The 26,880-nt window shown below is 44.4% G+C and overlaps 1 protein-coding gene across 5 annotated transcripts in view; it reads right to left on the bottom strand.

Moving 5' to 3' along the window:
* The window catches only part of STAT1 (signal transducer and activator of transcription 1), a 1,320,138-nt gene that overhangs the window by 733,632 nt on the left and 559,626 nt on the right, over positions 1–26,880 (bottom strand). For all 5 annotated transcript variants that reach the window (XM_056535944.1, XM_056535945.1, XM_056535942.1 and 2 more), the window contains one exon: positions 7,178–7,270. In XM_056535944.1, the coding sequence (XP_056391919.1) occupies positions 7,178–7,270 (93 nt within the window). The remainder of the gene's footprint in view (positions 1–7,177; positions 7,271–26,880) is intronic.

Here is a 26,880-nt window from a genome sequence, read left to right as displayed (position 1 = left end):
CTAAGTTTTTTGACTACGAACCTTTGCTGCCTGCCTTGAACTTCTGCTACTTTGACTATGCTACAGCCTCCTCCTTCGGTACCTAGCCTTGCCCAGTTACCTGTGTGGCCAAGCCGTGTCGGGGGTAGCGACCTGGGTGTCACCTGCCGCAGCAAGCCCATCCTGCCTTGCGGTGGGCTCTGAAGACCAGCGGCACCTTAGACTCCGCTCCCCGATACGGTCCGAGTCATCAGCCACACAGGTACAGGATCCACATCCTCCTCCGTTACAGTAAGATCCAGCCATGGATGCCACTGGGGTTCCTCTGCCTGACAACACGGATCTTGCTTCTATCGTGGCACTTCAGTCACAGCAGTTGGCCCAGCAAGCATGGCAGCTTAACCAGCTATTCGCAATGATGCAGCAGTTGCTATCTGCCCAGCAGCACCTGCCACAGCCTCCTTCAGCTCCAGTACAGCCTCCCGCTGCTGCAGTCTCTGCCGGAACCAAACTCCGTTTGTCGCTTCCAGAGAAGTTTGAGGGGGATCACAAGTCCTGTCATGGTTTCGTAATGCAGTGCTCCATGCACATTGAACTCAGGGCCGACCAGTTCTCCATGAAACGAGCAAAGGTAGACTTCATCATCAGTCTCCTGTCTGGTAGGGCCTTGGCCCGGCAACTCCGCTGTGGGATCGTAGTGATGCTTTCATTACCAAGCTCCAGGCATTCCTGATGGAATTTTGCACTGTTTTTGAAGAACCTGCCTGAGCTTCCTCTGCTGAGACGGCTTTGCTGAGCCTTTCCCAGGGCAACTCCACTGTGGGCGAGTATGCCATCCGGTTTCGGACCCTGGCGTCAGAGTTGTCTTGGAATAATGAAGCTCTCTGCGCTACTTTCAAGAGAGGACTATCAAGTCAAATTAAGGATGTCCTCATTGCTCGGGAATTGCCATCTAACCTGAATGAACTTATACAATTGGCATCCTGGATTGATATCCGTTTCTCTGAACGACGAGAGGAACTGCATGACCTCTGCGCTTTCCTCGTCTGGCACCAGTTCTCCAGCAACCAACGCAACCTTCTATGTTGCCTCCCGCAGTGGAGGCTCTGCAAGTGGATCGGTCTCGCCAGACCCGGCAGGAAAGAACTGGCGAACTGAAAATCTATGCCTATACTGCGCCAGTGTAGACCACTTCCTTACAGATTGTCCTCTGCATCCACAGGCACAGGGAAATGCTCAACCCAGGGTTCACGGCCTAGGTGTGAGTTCCACCTCTCCGGGCTTAATTATGACGGTCCAGCTTCTTCTTCCTTCAAAAGAGATCATCTCCGTTCAGGCTTTACATGACTCTGGCTCAGCAAAAAACTTTATTGATGCCTCCCTAGTCCATAGGTATCATCTGCCGGTGTCCCGCCTCTTAAAACCACTGTATATCTTTACGGTCAATGGAGAAAGACTGGACTGTATGGCGCTATATCGCACAGAACCATTATCTATGCAAGTTTGAGTCTCCCATAAGGAGAACTTGTCTTTCTATGTTCTCCCACATTGTACTCCTCTATTACTTGGCCTGCCTTGGTTGCAACTCCATGCTCTGCAGCTTGTTTGGAAAACTGGAAAAGTTATTTGCTGGGGCCCATACTGCAACCACCACTGTATACATATACGTGTGACCAAGTTGAAATGTTCGTCTAGTCCTCTGCCAGGTTTACCTTCGTTCCTCCAGGACTTTGCTGATGTCTTTAGTAAAAAGAAAGCTGAAGTCTTGCCTCCACATCGTTCTTACGATTGTCCCATTGATTTACTGCCTGGCACCACATCTCCCAGGGGCCGAATCTACCCCTTGTCAGTTCCTGTCAACTTACATCCAGGAGAATCTTCAGAAGGGATTCTTCAGGAAATCCTCTTCTCCTGCCGGAGTCAGGTTCTTCTTCGTGGAAAAAAAAGATGGGTCCTTGCATCGACTACCGAGGACTGAATAAAATTACAGTAAAAAATCGTTATTCCCTTCCTTTAATCTCAGAGTTGTTTTATCGGCTGCGAGGTGCCAGGATTTTCTCCAAACTGGATCTTCGTGGTGCCTATAATTTGATTCATATAAGAGAAGGGGATGAGTGGAAGAGTGGGGGACGAGGAAGCCTTCAAGCACTTAAAGTCTGCCTTTGCTTCTGCTCCGGTGTTGTCAAGACTGGATCCGGACAAGCTGTTTACTTTGGAGGTGGATGCACCTTCAGTTGGTGCAGGAGCAGTCTTGACACAAAGCTCCTCCAAGGGCAGGACTGTGACTTGCGGATTCTTCTCTAAGACTTTCTCTCCAGCAGAGAGAAATTATACTATAGGAGATTGTGAACTTCTGGCTATTAAGTTGGCCTTGGAAGAATGGCGACATCTCATGGGGCACACCTCGGAATTTTTTTTTTTTTCAGCGGGGCACACCTAGCGAGGTTGATGAGCAAAAAAAAAGGAAAAAACGGTAAAAAAAATGCAATGCACTATATCTATTTATCAGTGGGTATGTAGTTTAAAGTGCTGCTTTATACAGCAACTCACAAATTACGTTTTCTCTCATTTGCATTGTTGCCTTCTCTTCTCCATATGGTCCGGGCCATCATCCACACACAAATCTTCACCATTAAACCTGCAAAACAAACCAAATTAAGCTCTGCACTTTTTTTTGCATGGGTGACAGAGGGGTGTAGAAGAGTGTACATGGGTGACAGAGGGATGTAGAGGAGTGTACATGGATAAAAGAGGGGTGCAGAGGAGTGTACATGGGTGACAAAGGGGTGTAGAGGAGTGTACAGAGGGGTGTAGAGGAGTGTACATGAGTGACAGAGGGGTGTAGAGGAGTGTACATGGGTGACAGAGGGGTGTAGAGGAGTGTACATGGGTGACAGAGGGATGTAGAGGAGTGTACATGGGTGACAGAGGGGTGTAGAGGAGTGTACATGAGTGACAGACGGGTGTAGAGAAGTGTACATGGGTATAGAGGGGTGTACATGGGTGTAGAGGGGTGTACAGAGGGGTGTAGAGGAGTGTACAGAGGGGTGTAGAGGAGTAGACATGGGTGACAGAGGGGTGTAGATGAGTGTACAGAAGGGTATAGAGGAGTGTACAGAGGGGTGTAGAGGAGTGTACAGAGGGGTTTAGAGGAGTGGACATGGGTGACAGAGGAGTGTAGAGGGGTGTACAGAGGGGTGTAGAGGAGTGTACAGAGGGGTGTAGAAAAGTGTGCATGGGTGACAAATGGGTGTACATGGGTGACAGATGGGTGTAGAGTTGTGTACATGGGTGACAGATGGGTGTAGAGGAGTGTACATGGGTGACAGATGGGTGTAGAGGAGTGTACATGGGTGACAGATGGGTGTAGAGGAGTGTACATGGGTGACAGAGGGGTGTAGAGGAGTGTACATGGGTGAAAGAGGGGTGTAGAGGAGAGTACATGGATGAAGGAGGGGTGCAGAGGAGTGTACATGGGAGACGGGGTCAGAGGGGTGTACAAGGGTGACAAGGGGGTAAAAGAGGGACAGGAGTGACAGAGAGGGGTGGACTGGGGTGACAAAGGGACAGATGGGTGAACAGGGGGGTTGGACATGGGTGACAGGGTAGACTACGGAGGTAGACGGGGGTAAACAAGAGTGACAGGGATGGACAGGGGAGTGGACAAGGCGGACATGGATGAAAGGAGGGTGGACATGGGTGAGAGGGGGGGTGGACATAGGTGACGGGGATGATAGGAGGGTGGACATGTGTGAGAGGGGTGGTGGACATGAGTGACGGGGGGGTGGACATGGGCGACAGGGGGGGTGAACATGGGTGACAGGGGGGGTGGACATGGGTGACAGGGATGGACAGGGAGGTGGACAAGGCGGACATGGATGACAGGGGGGTGGACATGAGTGGGGGGGGGGTAGAGGTTGGACATGGGTGACAGTGGTGGTGGTGGAGGGGGTTGGGCAGGGTTGAGAAGGGGTAACAGAGGGGAAGAAAGGGTATGGTACCTTAAGCAAGCCGGCCTACGCAGCTTGCAGTTCCACGGAGAGCACGGGAGTCCGGCGTAGACGCAGCTCATGCCGCCCCAGGGCACCATTTTCGCTCACTGCGCCGCATGGGAGAGGGGGACGCAGGGGACACAGGGGGATGCTGTGTGCGTAGTGCGCATGCAGGCTTCCCTTCCCCCTGCGGTGTCAATCACAAGCGTGCAGGCTGGGGCAGGACATTTAAAAAAATAAAAATAAAAATTACAGCAAAATCCCGCAGCACCACGGGCAGTGCCGAACGGCACATACACTTGCCGCAGCACCGCGCTTGGGTATCACTGATCTACACAGATCACAAGAATTTACTCTATCTTCAGTCTGCCCATTGTTTCAACCCTCGACAGGCTCGCTGGTCCATAATCTTCTTCAGGTTTAACTTTTTTATTCATTTCCGTCCAGCAGAGAAGAATCTTCGGGCTGACACTCTATCAAGATCTTCTGAAGTACAAGACCTGGAATCACACCTTCAACATATTGTTCCTCCTGATTGTCTTATTTCCGCAGCACCAGCAAGTATCCAGCATCTGCCCCCTGAGAAGACTTATGTATCTCCTTGTCTGAGACTCCGAATCTTGAAATGGGGTAATTTTTCTCTGTTGGCTGGTCCTGCCGGTATCCGTAATTCTTTGCAACTAATATCCCGACAATATTGGTGGCCCACTCTGAAACGGGATGTCACGGAATTTGTTGGTTCCTGCCCAGTCTGTGCCTGGGACAAAAGTCCACGTGCCAAGCCAGCCGGTCTTCTACATCCTTTACCTGTTCCCGACCTGCCCTGGAGTAACATTGCAATGGACTTTATTACAGACCTTCCTTCTTCTAGCAGTAATACGGTCATCTGGGTAGTTGTGGACCGATCTAAGATGGCTCACTTTGTGCCCTTGCCTGGTTTACCGTCTGCACCTCAACTCGTTAAACAGTTCCTTTCCCATATCGTCTGTCTCTATGGATTACCGACACATATTGTTTCTGACCGGGGAGTCCAGTTTGTTTCTATATTCTGGAGGGCACTCTGCTCACATCTACAAGTTAAGCTGGATTTCTCCTCTGCCTATCATCCCCAATCTAATGGTCAAGTTGAGAGGGTGAATCAGGTCTTGGGAGATTACCTTCGCCACTTTGTTTCTGCCGACCAAGATGACTGGACCGATCTACTACCCGGGTAGAGTTTTCGTACAACCATAAAGATACCGAATCCACAGGATCTTCACCTTTCTTTGTAGTCTATGGACTTCATCCTGGTCCACCTTTGCCCTTGTCTTCTCCCTCCAGTGTCCCTATGGCTGATGAACTTGTACGGAACATCTCCATCTGGAAGAAGACTCAACTGTCCCTTCTTCGTGCCATGACCTGTATGAAATTTCAAGCGGACAAGAAAAGGCGTCCTCCTCCCTAGTACTCACCCGGAGACAAAGTGTGGTTGTCATCCAAGTACATCTGCTTCAGAGTACCTTGTTACAAACTGGGCCCACGCTATTTGGGTCCTTACAAAGTCAAGAAATGTGGCTTATTCTTTTCACCACACTTCGGATTCCAAATTCTTTTCACGTCTCCCTCTTGAAGCCAGTCGTCTATAACCGCTTCTCTAAAAAGGACGTTTCTCCTATTCCCATCTCGGGTACCTCGGATGTATATACGGTCAAAGAAATTCTGGACTCCAAACTCATCAGAGGAAAATGTTTCTTTCTTGTAGATTGCGACCGTCGGCGGGGCCACATGCAAATCCCGGCCCTTCACTCACCTTGTCCCGCTTCTGCAGCGTGCTCTCTCTCTCCGCTCTGACGCTTACATCCCTGTTCCTTAGGATGCGCAAGCGTGCCAGAGCTTTGAAATTCAAAGGGCCAGCACGACCATAATTTGTAAATGCACCTGAAAGCACATTATAAGTTGTTGCACCTCCCACACCCCATGCCATGCTTGTTGAAATGTATGAGGCAACACACAGCTATCAACCCCTCTCTGTAACACTATGCCGAAGAAAGTGACTGGGAGGTTAATGCCTGCAGCTGCAGTAAAAATCCTTTTCAGTGAAAAAAAAAAAAAAAAAAACCGAGAACGCTCATGTGACTAGGAGGATGTTAAACGCTGCTCGACTGCGCTTTTCTCTGCCGTAACACACACAGGCTCTGCGTCCTATGATCCTTCTGCAGTGTATTGTAATGTAGTGAGGAGCCGGAATTATGGCTGCCGATTTATATAGGGCTGTGACATCACAGGGGTGACTGGCTGCTGATAGGCTGAATCCTGCATGTGATTCAGAGTCATACCGCTACTTCCCGCCTTCCCAGCGTTCCTTGCCCCATGTAATGACATGTGGATCCACCCTTTTAGATGCCCTGGAGCCCGCACCGCAGTAAATGGAGTTTAATGAAACGATTTGTGAGAAAGAATTGCGGCGATATTCGCATTCGTTACAAATCGAACATTTTCTGAATTTCTTAACGAATTCGGGTTCGTCAAGTTCGATTTTCTCGTCTCTTTGCCCTTGCTTTTTGTAACCAAGACACTATTGACACTGTATTGTGCTACTTGTGACATGATTTGTATACTCTTTATAAAAAAAAAATAGTTATACACCACACATATATGAAAAAAAATACAAAACAAATGTTCAGTAAAGTCTGTTGTTAATATATCATTGGTTTGTATACATTATCACATTGCCAGTAACTTTAAATGGAAAATTCATGCACCTCTTGCTTTTTGTAATGAAGACCATTAAAGGCAATAACAAAAGGAAACCGCAAACAGCAATAACATCATGAAGGTGGCCACAACCTAAGGCCCGTTTCTTATGTGTGTTTAATGATGATTTTTCAGGGGATTAGTTCTACAATTGGGATAAGACTTTTAGCAGTAAACAGAGGTACAGATCCTAAAATATAACCATTTTACATACATATGAATCCAGACAAAAATTAAACATGCTAGTGCAAATGAGCATTTGGATTTCCAAGGAATCAAAATAAAATTGAAATGTAAAATGATCCAGTTAAACCCACACAAACACTACAGAAATGGCTTTAGGACGATGCTAAATGGAATTTGTAATACATATCTATACAGTAACAAAAATTGGGATAGAAACAAATTAAAATAATACTAATTACAAAATCTATATATGTTAATTATAACATTTAGTAACCGGTATATAGTACCTTAATTTCACTGTGAACTGAACACCAGTTTTTAAAACCAAGGGCCTTTGAGGGTGAGTTGGCATACAGGGCTGCCTTTCGACCACGAATGAGCTGTTAAGAAACAAAATGATATATAATGAGAACCTGGCATTACAGTTTGAAGCAACCTTTAAAGGACAACTGTAGTGGTCAAAAATCCCTGCCCAAATGTTCCCCAAACAAAAGTTATACAATTCAGTCAATTAGTCCTATTTACCTATATGCAGCCGTTTCTGAGATATTAGAGTTGCCAGCATAGCCCAGTAGTCCTGCGTCCGTCCCCTATTCATTACATTGCAGCCGCCATCTTGGGGACGGAGATCTCTTCCTCCCAGCAGTGTTTGTGCTCCCCCAAGCCTCTGTCAGGTCCTCCCTGCTTATGCATATGCATGAGCGGGTGCTTTCTGAGGCAGCCATAGGCTCATCCTCAGAAACGCCCCTATCTATTAGATTCAAGCAGGGGGAGAATGAGGACGTCCACAGCTCCTCCCCCCTCCCCTGCTCTGTCTACATAGGACCTCACTTATCACCGGGAGGTTTCAAGTTTTCATGGGGGAAACACAGAGCAAACCACAGAGCAGGGAGGGGAGGACGTGTGTGTGAGGGAGACATATTACACTGCACGGGCTGGTGGTGTATAGACTACAGGGAATAAATATCATACTGGAGATGATTCTGTGTGTGAGAGGGGGGGGACTACTGAATGACACATGCTGGGAGTTGTAGTCCCTGTTATGTGTGTGTGTATACCAGTGTTTCCCAACCAGGGAATGCTGGGAGTAGTAGTTTTGCAACATCTGGAGGCACCCTGGTTGGGAAACACTGGTGTATGAACTACAACTCCCAGGAGACTACAGAGATACAATAGAGGTGTTTGTGAACTACAACTCCCAGGAGACTACAGAGATACAATAGAGGTGTTGGTGAACTACAACTCCCAGCCAGGAGACTACAGAGATACAATAGAGGTGTTGGTGAACTACAACTCCCAGGAGACTACAGAGATACAATATAGGTGTTGGTGAACTACAACTCCCAGGAGACTACAGAGATACAATATAGGTGTTGGTGAACTACAACCCCCAGGAGACTACTGATACAATAGAGGTGTTGGTGAACTACAACTCCCAGGAGACTACAGAGATACAATATAGGTGTTGATGAACTACAACCCCCAGGAGACTACAGAGATACAATATAGGTGTTGGTGAACTACAACCCCCAGGAGACTACAGAGATACAATATAGGTGTTGGTGAACTACAACACCCAGGAGACTCCTGATAAAATAGAGGTGTTGGTGAACTACAACTCCCAGGAGACTACAGAGATACAATAGAGGTGTTGGTGAACTACAACCCCCAGGAGACTACAGAGATACAATATAGGTGTTGGTGAACTACAACACCCAGGAGACTCCTGATAAAATAGAGGTGTTGGTGAACTACAACTCCCAGGAGACTACAGAGATACAATAGAGGTGTTGGTGAACTACAACACCCAGGAGACTACAGAGATACAATAGAGGTGTTGGTGAACTACAACTCCCAGGAGACTACAGAGATACAATAGAGGTGTTGGTGAACTACAACACCCAGGAGACTACAGAGATACAATATAGGTGTTGATGAACTACAACTCCCAGGAGACTACAGAGATACAATAGAGGTGTTGGTGAACTACAACTCCCAGGAGACTACAGAGATACAATATAGGTGTTGGTGAACTACAACTCCCAGGAGTCTCCTGATACAGTAGAGGTGTTGGTGAACTACAACTCCTTTATACACTCAAACAGCAGAAAGCTGACACGGCATGCTGGGATGTATAGTCTTACAACAGCTGGAGTCACCTCTGCAACTCCAAGCATGCACATACAGCAGAAAGCTGACAGGGCATGCTGGGATTTGTAGTCTTGCAACAGCTGGAGGCACCACTGGAATTCCCAGCATGCCCGAACAGCATATAAAATAACTGGGCATGCTTGGAGTTGTAGTTGTGAAAAAGATGGAGGGACCCCTATCAGGACAGTTTTATAGACAAACAATTATGTTTTTTTACCATTTTTACTTTCACTCTCCACTCTCCAGTGCCCACACTACAGTGAGCACGGAGGCAGCTGCTTCATCACTGGACAGGAGCCAGCATGGGGAGGGGGAGATGAGCAGAAGGGGAGGGAGATGGGGGCGTTACAATATAATAATTTGCTCGGGGGGGATAGAACAGGGGGAGGGCAGCAGCTTACAGGAAGTAAGCACAAGGCATGATGGGAGATGTAGTTTTATTTTCACTTCTCCTCTGTAATTCGTGTGCTGATAGCGGGAGAACGGCTGGGCCAATTTTGATGGGGGAGACATCGTTGGAAAGGTCTTTCAAAGACCTATTAAATGAGGTAAAAAAAAGTTTTTTGCCCAGCACTGCAGATGTCCTTTAAGTAAAATACTTTTTTTTTAAATATGTGCTTTTGTGTTTTTTTTTTTTGATTGGCTCTAAGTATCCCCACAAGGAGGCCATATCAGAAGTAGGGATCGACCGATTATCGACATTATCGGTATCGACAATTACCTTACCATTATGGCGATAATGCCCCAGCCCCCCTGCCAGAGACGACCGCCGCCGCCGCTGCCCCATTGCCTCCCCAGCCTCTGGCCACATACCGTCGCTGCCGCTGCCCCATTGCCTCCCCATCCTCTGCGCCCATTTTCCTGCATGTAGGTATGATTTTTTTCAGAAGTACGACAAAATCATACCTATATAAGTAGGGTATCGTTTTAATCGTATGGACCTACAGAATAAAGATAAGGCGTCATTTTTACCGAAAAATGTACGGCGTAGAAACAGAAGCCCCCAAAAGTTACAAAATGGCGTATTTTTTTTTTTTCAATTTTGTCTCACAATGATTTTTTTTTCCCATTACGCAGTAGATTTTTGGGTAAAATGACTGTGATGTCATTACACAGTAGAATTGGTGGTGCAAAAAATAAGCCATCATATGGATTTTTAGGTGCAAAATTGAAAGAGTTATGATTTTTTAAAGGTAAGACGGAAAAAATGAAAGTGCAAAAACGGAAAACCCCCTGGTCCTTAAGGGGTTAAAAGTCACATTCGTATTCCAGGTCTAACCTGGTTTACAGAATTGCATACGTCCGTAGAAAAGGAAATTAACACCCACTTTAACAACTGTTCTTATTCTGCATCATGAAACAAAGCTACTACATTAATGTTAATTATAGATAAAAAATATTAATCCTTTCAGTACTAATGAGCTGCTGAAGTTGAGTTGTTCTTTTCTAAGTGCTCTCTGATGACACCTGTCTCGGGAACTGTCCAGAGTAGAAGCAAATCCCCATAGCAAACCTCTTCTACTCTGTGCAGTTCCCGAGACAATCAGAGATGTCAGCAGAGAGCACTGTTGCCAGACAGAAAAGAACAACTAAACTTCAGCAGCTTATAATTATTGGAGGGATTAAGATTTTTTAATATAAGTAATTTACAAATCTGTTTAACTTTCTGGAGCCAGTTGATATATATATGTGTGTATATATATATATATATATATATATATATATATATATATATAAAAAGTTTTTTCCTTCACATCCATGCTGGCGTACCCACTACATTTTAAAAATTATGTTGGGTTAAAATAGAATAACAATAAACACCAGTGGTCCACAGAGTGGAACTACATAAATATGCAGATGCCCCATAAACCCCTTTAGTGTGTGAATCCCTTCACACCTTGATAATTAAATATCCCCATACCATTGCAAATTTTAACTAGTTTGGGGTCAAATTTATTTTATGAAGCTAAGTAAAGTATCAATTTTACAGGGAGGGTTCTAGTGAGGGTTGTCCCCGTAAGGGGGTCACCCCTTATAGGTTGTTTATTGCTAATTTTGCCCTGAACACTCTCAGGGACATTTTTTCTTTGAGTATTAAAATAGAATAAGGCACAAAATAATTATGTAAGAATTTTTACAAACTATGTAAATAACCCATATGTGGGACCAAAATGTTTACTTGAAAAAAAAGAAACATCTATAGTAAGTAAACCATACAGAACCGTATGTGCATACAGTTCCATCCGGTTTGCACCATATAGTCTTTGACTTTGCACAGTTTTTTCTTGGAATTTCAATCAAACAAGTGAAACTTTATTCATAATGGAATGAAAAGTTAAAAACGTATACGTTCTATTCTTTAAAAATGGATGCAACTGGACATCATTTTTCAAACTGTATACGGTTTTCAACCGTATACGGATTAAAATTTGTACACACATTTTGATATAGTTTAGTCGGGTTTTGAGGAATCTGTTTTTTATCAAAAACCTGATACCGGAACTGTATTGCAAAACCGTGGTGTGAACCCAGGCTTACAGCTTCAAGCACATTTTGGGGTGGGTAACGTACCGAGCCGTTTTTTTTTTTTTTTTTTGTGTGTGGCTTCACTATTGTTTGTGTGCCTGTGGGGGCTGCGCTGTCTTCCTTCCTGTCGTAAACTCCGGCCACAGCGCAGCGAAGCAAGACTCCGCCCACCAACATCACAAAGTGCAGGCTGTAAATTAAACATAAAAGCCTCCAGAGTACGGATATTCATGGTGCGGCATAGTATGTTTTTAATATTTTTTTTAATTTCTGAGGAGGGTGGATGGGTTGTTGCAGGATAGTTGGAGTACAGCTATTTAGTGCCAGGCAGGCCAATCAGGGTGTCACCCGATGTGGTACGCCCCCCTCCCCGTCACTCTCTAGCTACGCTACTGGTAATAAAGGGTAGATAAAGAACTTTGGCTTTTGTAAGCGGGTTTCCCGGGTTTTGCTTACGTGTGATTTATTTATCAAGGTCGTGCACGTAAGCAAAAGTAAGTTTAAAAAAATTGTCGTATAAAAGCCATACGTTTGAAAACAATGATAAATCTCCTTCTTAGATGTTATACAGATCCTGTGTACAGCTGGGATCTACCTCTGGGTTCCAGAAAAATCATGAATGGATAGGTCAAATAATCCTCCAAGTTCAGGTAGTGACTCTTGTGTTATCCCCACATCCTTATAAGGGGAGGAATTTGTTATTTTCAGAACTGTGGATCTAATCCTCTAAGTAGCTTCAGCATATTTTTTTCCTGTGGCTAACACTTGCCTGAATGAATAATGAAGTGGGTGTAAAGAACCGTTTTGGTTCTTCAGTCTGTGAAGAGCTGGAGTTTTTTTTTTAGGTTACTGGGGCCTAAAACTAGAATTGTATGCATTACTTTTCAGGGAACCCTGCCTGGATGTGTTATGTCGGGCATTTTCCTGAGTAATAATTTTCTGTGAATCCTCTGTATGGGGCATAATGGATGTATCTTTGTTGTAAGTTCCTTCTTTTTGTACTTAAAGGGGTATTCCGGGCAAAAAAATCTTATCCCCTATCCAAAGGATAGGGGATAAGATGTCTGATCATGGGGGGCCCGCTGCTGGGACTAAACCCCCCCCCCCCCGCGATCTCCCTGTAGCAGCCCACATTCTATGCTTAGCTGCGTCTGAAGTTTCGGAAACCGCCGGGCTTCCGAGACGGGGACGTGACATCATGCCACGCCACGCCCCCTAAATTCATGTCTATGGGAGGGGGGCGTTGCGGCCGTTATGCCCCCTCCGATAGAAATTATTGGAGGGGGCATGGCATGACATCACGTCCCCGTCACGGAAGCCCAGCGGTTTCCAAAACTGCAGACGCAGCTACGCATAGAATGCTGGCTGCTGCAGGGAGATCGCGGGGGGGTCCCAGTGGCGGGCCCCCCGCGATCAGACATCTTATGCCCTATCCTTATGATAGGGGATAGGATGTTTTTGCCCGGAATGCCCCTTTAATGTTCACAAATGATTTCTGATGGGATTTTTTTTTGAGATATGGCTAAATCCTGAATTTCTATTTTTAGCTCCACCTGCTGGGTTAACATTTTTTGGACCAAACTGAGACTGTTTCACTAGTTGGTGATGGTAGGTATACTGTTCCCTACCCAAAGCCGTAATGTGATGATCAGTTGCACATGTTTTTTTTCTAGATCTAAATCAATGGCCTGATGACTATCCATAATGTCTGGACAATCATTGGATGTATAATTCTTGTGGTCTTTCCAATTCCAAGGGACCACCTTGCTGTAATTACCCTTGCGGTAATCGCCCTTGTCTCTATTTAATGTATCTACTTTTTCTCTATATTCTGTCTATATTTTAGTAAGCCTCCCTGTGATGTTGATCCTATTGAAATCTTGGTGGGTACTACAGGTAAGAGGTTTTTTTTCCATTATACTATTTATCTACGAATCTTTGCGGGAGTGGGCGAGCAGGAGATCGTACCTCTATATCTTTTCAACAGACCTGACAGAGTAACTAATGTGCAAGTAGAAGGACACCTAGGAACTAGTGATCATAATATAATACATTATAGCTTGTTCTTCAATAAGGGAACATGGAGAGGGGCCACTAAAACAATGAATGTTAGGAGGAAATGTTTGATCAACTCAGAGAAGCCCTTAACAATATAAAATGGAATAATGTCCTCAAAAACAAGAATACTGACACTAAATGGGAGACTTTTAAGAATATTTTAAATTCTCACTGTAAGATGTATATACCTTATCGGAATAAAAGGGTCAGGAATAAAAGAAAAGCAATAGGGATGAATAAAAATGTTAAGGGCAAAAATAAATCATATAAACTACTAAAAGAGGATGGCAGTGAAGAAGCATTAAAAAGCTATAGAGAAAAATGTAAAAAATAGGTTAAAAAAAACTGATAAAAGCCGCGAAAATAGAGACGGAAAGACTCATTGCCAAAGAGAGTAAAACTAAGCCCAAAATGTGCTTTAACTATATAAATAGCAAAAAGGTTAAAAATGAAAGTGTTGGCCCTTTAAAAATGATGAGGAGGAAATTATAAACAGGGATCAGGCAAAAGCAAATATATTAAACAAATTCTTTTCCACTGTATTCACCGAGGAAAATGAAATGGCAGGTGAAATACAGTGAGATAAGGTAAACTCCCTAGTACAGGTCACCTGTCTAAACCAGGAAGAAGTATAGTGCCGCCTACAAAAAATCTAAATAGACAAATCACCAGGTCCAGATGGCATTATCCCCCCGTGTTCTAAAGGAATTAAGCAATGTAATAGACAGACCCCTATTTTTAATATTCAGGGACTCTATAGTAACAGGAAGTTTCTTTATTCAGGTGCTGTGCGGTACAAGCTGGACGCCAGGGACGCCGGTGTTACAGGTAAGCTTTCACGCCGATACAAGGCGCTTCTTCAGACCAGGGTGGTCTGAAGAAGCGCATTGTATCGGCGTGAAAGCTTACCTGTAACACCGGTGTCCCTGGCGTCCAGCTTGTACCGCACAGTACCTGAATAAAGAAACTTTCTCCACCGCAATTGAGACCTGGTTTCCGTGAGTGCTCCCACCACCTTTCTTTCTCTAATTGATCTCCACTTGTGCATTTGATTTGCTGTCCGTAAGGGGTTTGAGCACCGAAGATCGGTGAATGGTGCACCGCGAGTGGTGAACCACTGTACAGGACTGTCCAGCATTTGTATCCATCTCCACATATTTCTACTTAGGCCGGAGCAAGGTAGTGCCGATCGCTATTTCTACATATTTTCTATAGTAACAGGGACTGTTCCCCAGGACTGTTGCATGGCAAATGCGGTGCTAATATTTAAAAAGGGGTCAAAAGTTGACCCTGGGAATTATAGGCCTGTTGTTAGTTTAACCTCCGTTGTATGTAAATTGAGGGTTTTCTAAGGGATGCTATTTTGGAGTATCTTGATAAAAATAAATGTATGACTCCATATCAGCATGGCTTTATGAGGGATTGGTCCTGTCAAACTAACCTGATCAGCTTTTATGAGGAGGTGAGCTCCAGACTGGACCAGGGGCAATCGCTGGATGTCGTATATCTGGATTTTTCCAAAGCATTTGATACGGTGCCGCATAAAAGGTTGGTGCATAAAATGAGAATGCTTGGACTGGGGGAAAATGTGTGTAAGTGGGTAAGTAACTGGTAATAGGAACAGAGGGTGGTTATTAATGGCACTTATTCTGAATGGGTGACTGTTACTAGTGGGGTACCACAGGGGTCAGTCTTGGGTCATGTTCTATTAACCCCTTAAGGACAATGGACTAACACCTATGCCCCCGTTTCCGAGTCCTTAAAGATCAAGGACGTAGGAGTACGTCCTGTCCATTCCCGGCCCCCCACCGCTAGCAGGAGGGGAGCCGGTGCCCGATGCCTGCTGAAATCGTTCAGCAGGCATTGCAACATATCGCCCAGGGGGGTCATTATGCCCCCTCATGTCGGCAATGGCCGCAGATCGCTGGACAATTCAGTCCAGCGATCTGCGTCGGTTCCGGGTCAATCGGGTCTCCAGTGACCCGGTGACCCGGAATTACTGGCTGATCGGGGCCGTCTGAACAGCCATAGCCAGCAGGGGTGAGGTGGCACTGGTGCCACCTCACGATCGCCCTGATTCGTCGGCCGGTTTACCGGCCGACCAATCAGGGCGTCTGCTGCGGGTGTCACTCCCGCAACCCGCTCCGCCCCACTTCCGGAGGACGTGAGCGGGTGCGGGAAGAAGACCCCGGGTGCTGGGGACCCGATCCCCGGCGTCAATGTTGGGATCAGGGCCTGAGGCGGCGGCGGCGAGGGACTGACCTGATGCGGCGTGTTGCAGCAGCAGCAGGAGGTGAGTGACAGCCTCCTGCTGTTGCTTAGCGACAGCCTCCTGCTGTTGCTTAGCAACAGCTCCCAGCATGCAAAAAGGGCATGCTGGGAGCTGTAGTTATGCAACAGCAGGAGGCAGACCACCACAACTCCCAGCATTCCCTTATGGGCATGCTGGGACTTATAGTTTTGCAACAGCTGGAGGCACATTTTTTATATGGAAAAGTGTACCTTCAGCTGTTGTATAACTACAACTCCCAGCTTGCATAATCAGCTAAAGTGCATGCTGGGAGTTGTAGTGGTGCATCTGCTGGTTGCATAACTACAACTCCCAGCATGCCTGTTGGCTGTCGGTGACTGCTGAGAGTTGTAGTTTTGCAACAGCTGAAGGCACACTGAGTTAAGTAGCAAACCAGTATGTCTCCAGCTGTTGCATAACTACAATCCCCAGCATCGCCAGCCAAAGTAGTATGCCTCCAGCTGTTGCATAACTACAACACCCAGCATGCCCTTCCGCTGTCCGTACATGCTGGGGGTTGTAGCTTTTGCAACAGCTGAAGGCACACTGGTTGCAAAACACTGAGTTTGTTAGACACCCCGGGCCATCTGTCTATTAGTACAGGAGCTATTACTCCCATCATGGAATAAAGAAAAAAAAGTGAAACACACACACACACTACATTTTTATTATTGTCGGCTACATTTTTAGTGCCCTGCCCGCCCCCATAAATTGATCCCTGTTAAAAAATTAATTACAATTTTGTAAAAAAATATTTAAATTACCAGCCCTTGTTAAAGATACTAATGAGTTTTAGGATGTAATAAGCAAAATTAAGTGGCAACCAGACAGTATTTTAGCATCCATCAATATCGAAAGTTTACTAATTAATCAAGTTAACTAATATTAATCAAAATATGGCTATCCTAGGTATCAAATAATTGTTATCCAATGTAGCATGCACCTTAGCAAACTTATACGTAGCAATACTAGAAAAGAATTTCATATTTTCTAAGAAGAACTTCTACCATACTTATATCTCCAATTATGTAAGATTTGTAGATGATGTGCTAATTACATGGACAGAACCAGAGACATATTTTATTTCATTTGTGAATTATCTAAATGATTGTAACAATATGAATCTATGCTTTACATTCTAGACAAGTAGCACTGGTTTGGAATTCTTAGATGTACATGTATAAATTCAAAATGATGAGCTGCAGACAATTGGCTACAGGAAGCCTACTGCAGGGAATACATTACTACATTTTAACAGTTATCACCCTCAATACACAAAAAAGCTGTTCCATATGGGCAGTATTTAAGACTGTAACTGACAATATGCCTCACGACTAAGGAGCTTATGTTGTAGATCTCCACCCCTCGTGGCAATTTTTAGCTTCTCAATTCCATACTCTTTAACCCCTTAAGGACACATGACGTTCTCATACGTCTCCATTTCCGAGTCCTTAAGGACACATGACGTATGAGAACGTCATGTGTTTTACCGGCCCCCCGCAACCATCTGGAGCGGAGCCGGTCCCCGATGCCTGCTGAAATCGTTCAGCAGGCATCGGGGCATATCGCCCAGGGGGGTCATTATGACCCCCCATGTCGGCGATGGCCGCAGATCGCTGGACAATTCAGTCCAGCGATCTGCGGCGGATTCCGGGTCAATCGGGTCTCCAGTGACCCGGTGACCCGGAATTATTGGCTCATCGGGGCCGTCAGAGACGGCCCCGAACAGCCAGAGCCAGCAGGGGTGAGGTGGCACTGGTGCCACCTCACGATCGCCCTGATTCGTTGGCCGGATTACCGGCCGACCAATCAGGGCGCCTGCTGCGGGTGTCACTCCCGCAACCCGCTCCGCCCCTCTTCCGGAGGACGTGAGCGGGTGCGGGACGTGCACCCCGGGTGCTGGGGACCCCGATCCCCGGCGCCCCTGTTGGGATCGGGGCCCCAGGAGCAGCGGCGGCGGCGGAGACGAAGAGGGACTGACCTGTGCTGCTGGATCGTTGGAGGTGAGTGACAGCCTCCTGCTGTTGCTTAGCAACAGCTCCCAGCATGCAAAAAGGGCATGCTGGGAGCTGTAGTTATGCAACAGCAGGAGGCAGACCACCACAACTCCCAGCATTCCCTTATGGGCATGCTGGGACTTATAGTTTTGCAACAGCTGGAGGCACATTTTTTTATATGGAAAAGTGTACCTTCAGCTGTTGTATAACTACAACTCCCAGCTTGCACAATCAGCTAAAGTGCATGCTGGGAGTTGTAGTGGTGCATCTGCTGGTTGCATAACTACAACTCCCAGCATGCCTGTTGGCTGTCGGTGACTGCTGAGAGTTGTAGTTTTGCAACAGCTGAAGGCACACTGAGTTAAGTAGCAAACCAGTATGTCTCCAGCTGTTGCATAACTACAATCCCCAGCATCGCCAGCCAAAGTAGTATGCCTCCAGCTGTTGCATAACTACAACACCCAGCATGCCCTTCCGCTGTCCGTACATGCTGGGGGTTGTAGCTTTTGCAACAGCTGAAGGCACACTGGTTGCAAAACACTGAGTTTGTTACCAAACTCTGTGTTTCACAACCAGTGTGCCTCCAGCTGTTGCAAAACTACAACTCCCAGCATTCACTGATAGACCGTACATGCTGGGAGTTGTAGTTTTGCAACAGCTGGATGTTTCTCCCCCACCAATGTAAATGTACAGGGTACACTCACATGGGTGGAGGTTTACAGTAAGTATCCGGCTGCAAGTTTGAGCTGCGGCAAATTTTCTGCCGCAGCTCAAACTGCCAGCGAGAAACTACTGTGAACCCCCGCCCATGCGACTGTACCCTAAAAACACTACACTACACTAACACAAAATAAAATAAAAAGTAAAAAACACTACATATATACATACCCCTACACAGCCCCCCTCCCCAATAAAAATGAAAAACGTCTGGTACGCTACTGTTTCCAAAACGGAGAATCCAGCTGTTGCAAAACAACTACTCCCAGTATTGCCAGATAGCCACTGACTGTCTAGGCATGCTGGGAGTTTTACAACAGCTGGAGGCACCCTGTTTGGGAATCACTGGCGTAGAATACCCCTATGTCCACCCCTATCCAAATCCCTAATTTAGGCCTCAAATGCGTATGGTGCTCTCACTTTGGAGCCCTGTCGTATTTCAAAGCAATAGTTTAGGGTCACATATGGGGTATCGCCGTACTCGGGAGAAATTGTGTTACAAATTTTGGGGGGTATTTTCTGCTATTACCCTTTTTAAAAATGTAAAATTTTTGGGAAACCAAGCATTTATTTTTATCTTTTTTACATATGCAAAAGTCGTGAATCACCTGTGGGGTATTAAGGTTCACATTACTCCTTGTTACGTTCCCCAAGGGGTCTAGTTTCCAAAATGGTATGCCATGCGTTTTTTTTTTTTTTTGCTGTTCTGGCACCATAGGCTTCCTAAATGTGGCATGCCCCCAGAGCAAAATTTGCTTTCAAAAAGCCAAATGTGACTCCTCTTCTGAGACCTGTAGTGCGCCAGCAGAGCACTTTTCACCCCCATATGGGGTGTTTTCTGAATCGGGAGAAATTGGGCTTCAAATTTTGGGGGGTATTTTCTGCTATTACCCTTTTTAAAAATGTAAAAATTTTGGGAAACCAAGCATTTTAGGTAAAAAAAAAATTATTTTTTTTACATATGCAAAAGTCGTGAAACACCTGTAGGGTATTAAGGTTCACCTTACCCCTTGCTACGTTCCCCGAGGGGTCTAGTTTCCAAAATGGTATGCCATGTGTTTTTTTTTTTTTGCTGTTCTGGCACCACAGGGGCTTCCTAAATGCGGCATGCCCCCAGAGCAAAATTTGCTTTCAAAAAGCCAAATGTGACTCCTTCTCTTCTGAGACCTGTAGTGCACCAGCAGAGCAATTTTCACCCCCATATGGGGTGTTTTCTGAATCGGGAGAAATTGGGCTTCAAATTTTGTGGGGTATTTTCTGCTTTTATCCTTTTTAAAAATGTAAAATTTTTGGGAAACCAAGCATTTTAGGTAATTTTTTTTTTTCATATGCAAAAGTCGTGAATCACTTGTGGGGTAATGAGGTTCACTTTACCCCTTGTTACGTTCCCCGAGGGGTCTAGTTTCCAAAATGGTATGCCATGTGTTTTTTTTTTTGCTGTCCTGGCACCATAGGGGCTTCCTAAAGGTGACATGCCCCCCAAAAACCATTTGTCGCTCCTTCCCTTCTGAGCCCTCTACTGCGCCCGCTGAACAATTAACATAGACATATGAGGTATGTGCTTACTCGAGAGAAATTGGGTTTCAAATACAAGTAAAAATTTTCTCCTTTTTACCCCTTGCAAAAATTCAAAAATTGGGTCTACAAGAACATGCGAGTGTAAAAAATGAAGATTTTGAATTGTCACCTTCACTTTGCTGCTATTCCTGTGAAACACCTAAAGGGTTAATACACTTACTGAATGTCATTTTGAATACTTTGGGGGGTGTAGTTTTTATAATGGGGTATTTCTAATATAAAGACCCTTCAAATCCACTTCAAACCTGAACTGGTCCATGAAAAATAGCGAGTTTGAAAAATTTTTGAAAAATTTCAAAATTGCTGCTGAACTTTGAAGCCCTCTGGTGTCTTCCAAAAGTAAAAACTCATAAATTTTATTATGCAGACATAAAGTAGACATATTGTATATGTGAACCAAAAAAAATTTATTTTGAATATCCATTTTCCTTACAAGCAGAGAGTTTCAAAATTAGAAAAATGCTAATTTTTATTTTTTTCATAAAATGTAGGGATTTTTCACCAAGAAAGGATGCAAGTTACCATAAAATTTTACCACTAAGTTAAAGTAGAATATGTCACGAAAAAACAATCTCGGAATCAGAATGATAACTAAAAGCATTCCAGAGTTATTAATGTGTAAAATGACAGTGGTCAGATTTGCAAAAAACGCTCTGGTCCTTAAGGTGTAAAATGGCCTGGTCCTTAAGGGGTTAAATATATCTATTAATGACCTTGTAGAGGGGTTGAATAGTAAAGTAGCAATCTTTTCTGCTGATATTAAACTATCTGGATAGGTTGGAGGTTTGGGCTGGGAAGTGGCACATGAGGTTCAATACTGATAAATATAAGGTAATGCACATGGGGAAGAAAAATCCGGGCTGGGATTATGTATTAAATGGGGAAAACTCAGGACGACTGACGTGGAAAAGGACTTGGGTGTCTTAGTTAATAGTAAATTTAGCTGTAGTGACCAGTGTTGGGCAGCTGCTGCCAAGGCAAATAAAATCATGGGGTGCATAGATGCCAACGACAAGGAAATAATTCTACCACTGTACAAATCACTAGTCAGACCACACATGGAATACTGTATACAGTACTGGGCACCAGTGTACAAGAAAGATATAGTGGAGCTGGATAGGGTTCAAAGACGGGCAAACAGGGTAATACGGGGAATGAGAGGACTACACTACCCAGAAAGATTATCAGAATTAGGGTTATTTATGGTCTGCAAGGGATACAAATGCTTTGGGAATGACTTCATCTTCAGTGTGTATATTCTTCCTACTTGGGATAGGGTAAGAGATCTACAGCGGAGTAGTTTGGTTTCTATTTTTTTAATCAAGTGGAGGAAATTGAGGTTGTACAAGGATAGGGGAATCATCCTAGTTTGATGCCCAGATTTGTGAGGGAAGTATACACTACTGTGAATGGCACGTTTGAGGTACTAAGCGTGCCCCTGGGGCCTAGGTATATAAGCTTGCATTTAAAGACATTTACCTTGCACCCTGAGTATGTGCCAAAAGTCTGCAAGAAGGATAAAATTTGGTCGCCTAGAGAGTTGAGAAACAATAAGGTATCGTACACAAAGCAGGCTATTTTAGGATCTGTATGAACAACCCATATGGCTTCATAAAGAGAAGAAGAAAGATTACATTTTGCCAGGGACTCATGCGCTAAATTAAATAAAAGGGGCAACAGGGTACACCCCTGTCATGTCACCTTTGAAAGTGAGAAGGATTGAGAGATAATTGTTGTACAGTGAACTGCTGTCATTGGGGAGGTGTACAGGGCCAGGATATAAGTTTGAAAAGAACCTCTGATCCTACATCTCGCTACATCTAGAGCCATGTCCAGCCAGGCCCAGTCCACGTTGTCAAATGCTTTTTCAGCATCAAGAGCGAGTAGAGCTGGGACCTGGCTAGAAAAGGATCCTCTCATCTCTTGGACCCCGAAAACTGTTCTGATGTTTGTTACCGCTGCCCTCCCCTTTACAAATCCTACCTGATGCAAACCTATCAGGAAAGAAGAAGCACTGCCAGTCTATTCACCATAATTTTGTAAATAACTTTGATATCCACATTTATTAGGGAGATGGGCCTAGAGGGGCCCGATAAGGGGGGTCTTTTCCCTGTTTGTGAAGAATCTTTATGTAGGCTAAATTACCCATAGCCAGGAATTTCCATTTATTGGAGGATTTCCATGAACATAGCTTATAAATGTGGGCTAATCTCTGTGGCCAAAGTTTTAAGAAAATTTTCCCAAAAAGCCATCAGGACCGAAGGCTTTGCCATTTGCCAGGTTACGAATGTCTGACCGCACCTTCTCCACCCCAACAGGTGCATTGAGAAATTGTCAGAATCTAATTCTGACAATGACAGCAACTGAACAGAATTGAGAAATCACGTCTTCTTCGTGTCTATTTGGGCTTTAGATTATAGTTACCATAGTGATACAACTTGGCTGCATAAATGTCTCTATGGAAAGATTCCAGTGTATCCTGAGCGATTCCAAAATCTGACTGAGCCTCAGGGATGTGGAATTTCTATCGCCCGACGCCGGGGACATGAAGTTCTGGGCACCGGGCAGGTGAATTTTTCCGGCCCTTAGCCCGGCTTCAGGCAAGCAGGGCCGGACCTGACAAGCGCTGCGGCGCTCTGCAGTCTGTATGGAGCGGGCTACGGACTCCTGCCTGCACCATACTCCGCAGCCACCGGCTGTGGAAACGTGCATCATCGGAAGCAGAGCAGGGGAGATGAGAAGCTGCGTACGTCCTATATCCTATGCTCTGCCTTCTTTCTGCCATGCAGACGTGCGAGGGGGAGATGAGGCGGCGTGGCTTCTTGCTCCCCGTGCAGACCTGTGTCCTCTGCCTTCGCTCTCCCAGCTCAAGCTTCATAGAGCTGAGGGGAGGAGCAGTCACACGTCTGCACAAGACGCAAGATTTAACACCGCTGATAATAGCCAGCGTGCGGCGCTCAGCAGTCTGTATGGAGCGGGCTCCCGACTCCTGCCCGCTCCATACACTGCAGCCCCTGTCTGTTCTCAGTAGCCGGGGACCGCGGCTGGCTATTAATCCTTTAGATCGCCGCTGTCAAAGCTGACAGCGGCGTCTAAAGGGGCATGTGTGTGCTCCCTGGTGGGCTAGTCGGGTGGATCGCCCCCCCCACCCCCCGCAGCGTGATCGCAGGGGGGCAATCCACTGTGGAGTGGAGGTAGCCGGAGGGCTTACCTCTGTTCCCTGCTGTCATTGATAGATCCTGGCTGGACAAGGCTCTATCAAGGGATCACAGAGCACACAGATCAATTGAGTTCAATAGAACTCTATTCATCTGTATGAGGAATCTAATGATTCCTCCTATAAGTCAAATAAAGTGTAAATTAAAAAAAACTTTTAATAAAAGTTTAAAAAAACACACATAAACCCTTCCATGTTAAAAGTTCAAATCACCCCCTTTACCTATATAAAAACATGCAAACAGAATTGCAATTTTTATAATATCCCAGAAAAAAAAAAAAGTAAAAAAGTGATTAAAAGTCAGCTCAATACCAAAATGGTACCGATACAAGAAACAGATTATGGCGCAAAAAATGAGCCCTCATACAGCCTGGTATGTCGAAAAAAAATAAAGCTACTGGGGTAAAAAAAAATGGCAATTAAAAAAATTCTAAAAAGTTCAGAATTTTTTTTTTAATTTGTAAAACATGACGTAAACTATACAAATCTGGTATTGCTGTAATCAGGTCGGCCTAAAGTATGAAACTAAAATGTAAGCTCAACCACAAGGTAAATGGGGTAGAAAAGAATATCATCAAGTCTGCAAAATTGTCTTTTACGATTTCAATTTCACTTCACCTAAATTATATATTTTGTTTCGGAGCATATTTTATTGAAAAATTAAAAGGTATCATTATAGTAGGTAGTTATGGCTATTATAGGGCGAGGAGGAAAAAATCAGAGCGTAAAAGCGAAAATTGGCCCGGACAAGTGGATCGTCATGAGGGACAAGTAGATTTTGCTCCATTTTAGTCCCGTGGACAAGTATTTTTTTTAAATAAAATTTCCACACCCCTGAGCCTACACCCACAATTCATTATTATGTTCTGACGGATTTAAAAGAAAGTTTGTATAATATCGGGAAAAAGGTGTGAACTGTGTTTGGTTTCGGCATATTCCAACCACCGAGCTTTTAGTAGTTGGTGGAATTGGGAGTCATCTGCTAGACCACATCTGATGGGAATCTCCAGACCACATCTGAACCTTTTGGGAAAGAGTCATGTAAGCTATTTGGACTTTGGTCCAGGACAACCAGATCATGTATTTCAGGTGAGGTCATTTTATGAATAAAAGTGAGTGAGACTAGTAGACCATGCCACATTTGTATTTCCCCTGTATGGAAATAGCACCAACTGTGTTGTCCCTAGGAGCTTTTGTAAGTGCTCTTTTGGTCTTTGAGAAAGGACCGTAGCAGTTCACTTTCTGTCCTCTGAGGAGTGCTTGACTGTATTTAAATCAAAGCACTTAATTTTTCCCCCGCAACTTTGGAGTACCTCCCACACTCAAATTTTTTTCATGCAGATAAAATCTGGTTCTGTGAGATGAGTTTCCTGAAGTATGGCTACATCTGCTTTTAATTTGTGCAGATGATGTAAAATTTTATTTAGTTTAGCTGGGGATCTAAGCCTCTTATTGTTCAGATATTACTTTCATCTACAGGGGGGAAGATAAACAGGGAGTCTCCAGCATCCACCCAGTTATTTGCAACTAGCCCACACACATCCAACAGACAAACCCATCTTTTCTATGTAGTGATATTGACTTTAAACATCTAAACCAAAAACATAGCCTTACTTGTCCATAGACAAGATGGAATTAAGCAAGATATTCTCTGAGGGACTTCACTTTTTTAGCAGGTTCTCGCAGGCTTGCACAGGAGGAGCAAGAAGAAATATAGTAGGGTAAAGTGTAAAAAAAAAGTCTGAGAAAGAAGCAAATAGGGACTGTACATCTTGGGCATGAGGAATATGACAGCTATGAGAGTAGTAAATTAAAATGCCCACTCCCTCCATTCCTTAAATGCAGTAGGATATATATATATATATATATATATATATATATATATATATATGTATAAAACTAAATGTGTGTATGTATGTACAGTATGTTCCAGCATCACTTTCAAATGGCTGAAGATATTTCAATAAAACTTGGTACACGTTACTTATATGTCAACTACAAACACAGAATAGATAAATTAACCCCTACCCACCCCCCATTTACGAAGGTCGGGGGTTTTGTTTAAAGTCCCATGCAAGTCTATGGGAAATGTATGTTCCAGCATAACTTTCAAATGGCTGGCAATATTTTGATGAAACTCAGGACACATGTTGCTTTTATGTCAATTAACTCTAACCTACCCTAACCCTAACCTTTGTCTTAAGTCCAATGCAAGTATAAGGGACTTCCAGTACCTTACTCCACAAGCTCTGCTCTGCATCTCCTGGATAGTGTATCAGTTCGGCCACACCCCATCTCACAAAACCACACCCACCATTTAAGCCACATACCCTTTATTTTCTACACTTTTTATGCATTGGTCCGGCTTGCAAGTCATGCCCACTTCCACAAAACCACAACACCTTTTATTTTCACCCTACAATCTCTTTATCACAGCTCAGCCCTACCTGAGGACAGGATATGAGGATGAAATATGAGAACAGGATATGAGGAGGGGATATGAGGTCCAGATATGAGAACGGGATAGGAGGTCAGGATATAAGGATGGGATATGAAGACGGGATATGAGCACTGGATATGAGGATGGGATATGAGGACAAAATATGAGGATGGGATATGAAGATGATATATGCGGTCAGGATATGAGGATCGGAAATGATGATGGGATATGATGATTGGATATGAGGTCGGGATATGAGGATGGGATATGAGGTAAGGATATAAGGACAGGATATGAGGTTGAGATATAAGGACAGGATATGAGGACGGGATATGAGGTCTGGATATGAGGTTGGGATATGAGGTCAGGATATGAGGTTGGGATATGCAGACTGGATATGAGGACGGGATGAGGATATGATGTTGGGATATGAGTTTGGGATATAAGGACAGGATATGAGGACAATTACTTCCTTCTATGTAGCTTTTCCTCCCCCACAAGGATTAGGTAGGAAAAACCGGGCAAATATATATATATATATATATATATATATATATATATATATATATATATATATATAAAAAGCAAAAAGCGGTTGCAGCACACAAGATAGGTGAAAACAATAGTGGTAGCTTTAGTCCATTATAAATACAGATCCATTCTGTATTTATAATGGATTAAAGCTACCACTATTTTTTTCACCTATCTTGTGTGCTGCAACCGTTTTTTGCTTTCTACATTGGGGACCAGTGACCGGGGTCCATTTTGGCTGCTTGCACCAGAAATTTTCTACAAGGTGTGCTGCCCTCCGCTATATATATATATATATATATATATATATATATATATATATATATATATATATATAATAACTAAAGGGGGATAAGTATTTACCTCAGGGAGAGGCCACCACTTCTGGTGTGACGGAGCTTCAAAAGGCCAATTAGCACTCCGCAGGCATTCTGGGTAAGGGAATATGCAAAGCAGCTCATTACACCACCTTCTCAGGTAGTGTT

The sequence above is a fragment of the Hyla sarda genome, chromosome 8, assembly GCF_029499605.1.
Source record: "Hyla sarda isolate aHylSar1 chromosome 8, aHylSar1.hap1, whole genome shotgun sequence".
Taxonomy (NCBI): Eukaryota; Metazoa; Chordata; class Amphibia; order Anura; family Hylidae; genus Hyla; species Hyla sarda.
Note: the sequence above shows the minus strand (reverse complement) of the source record. Positions and strands in the feature narration are given on the sequence as shown.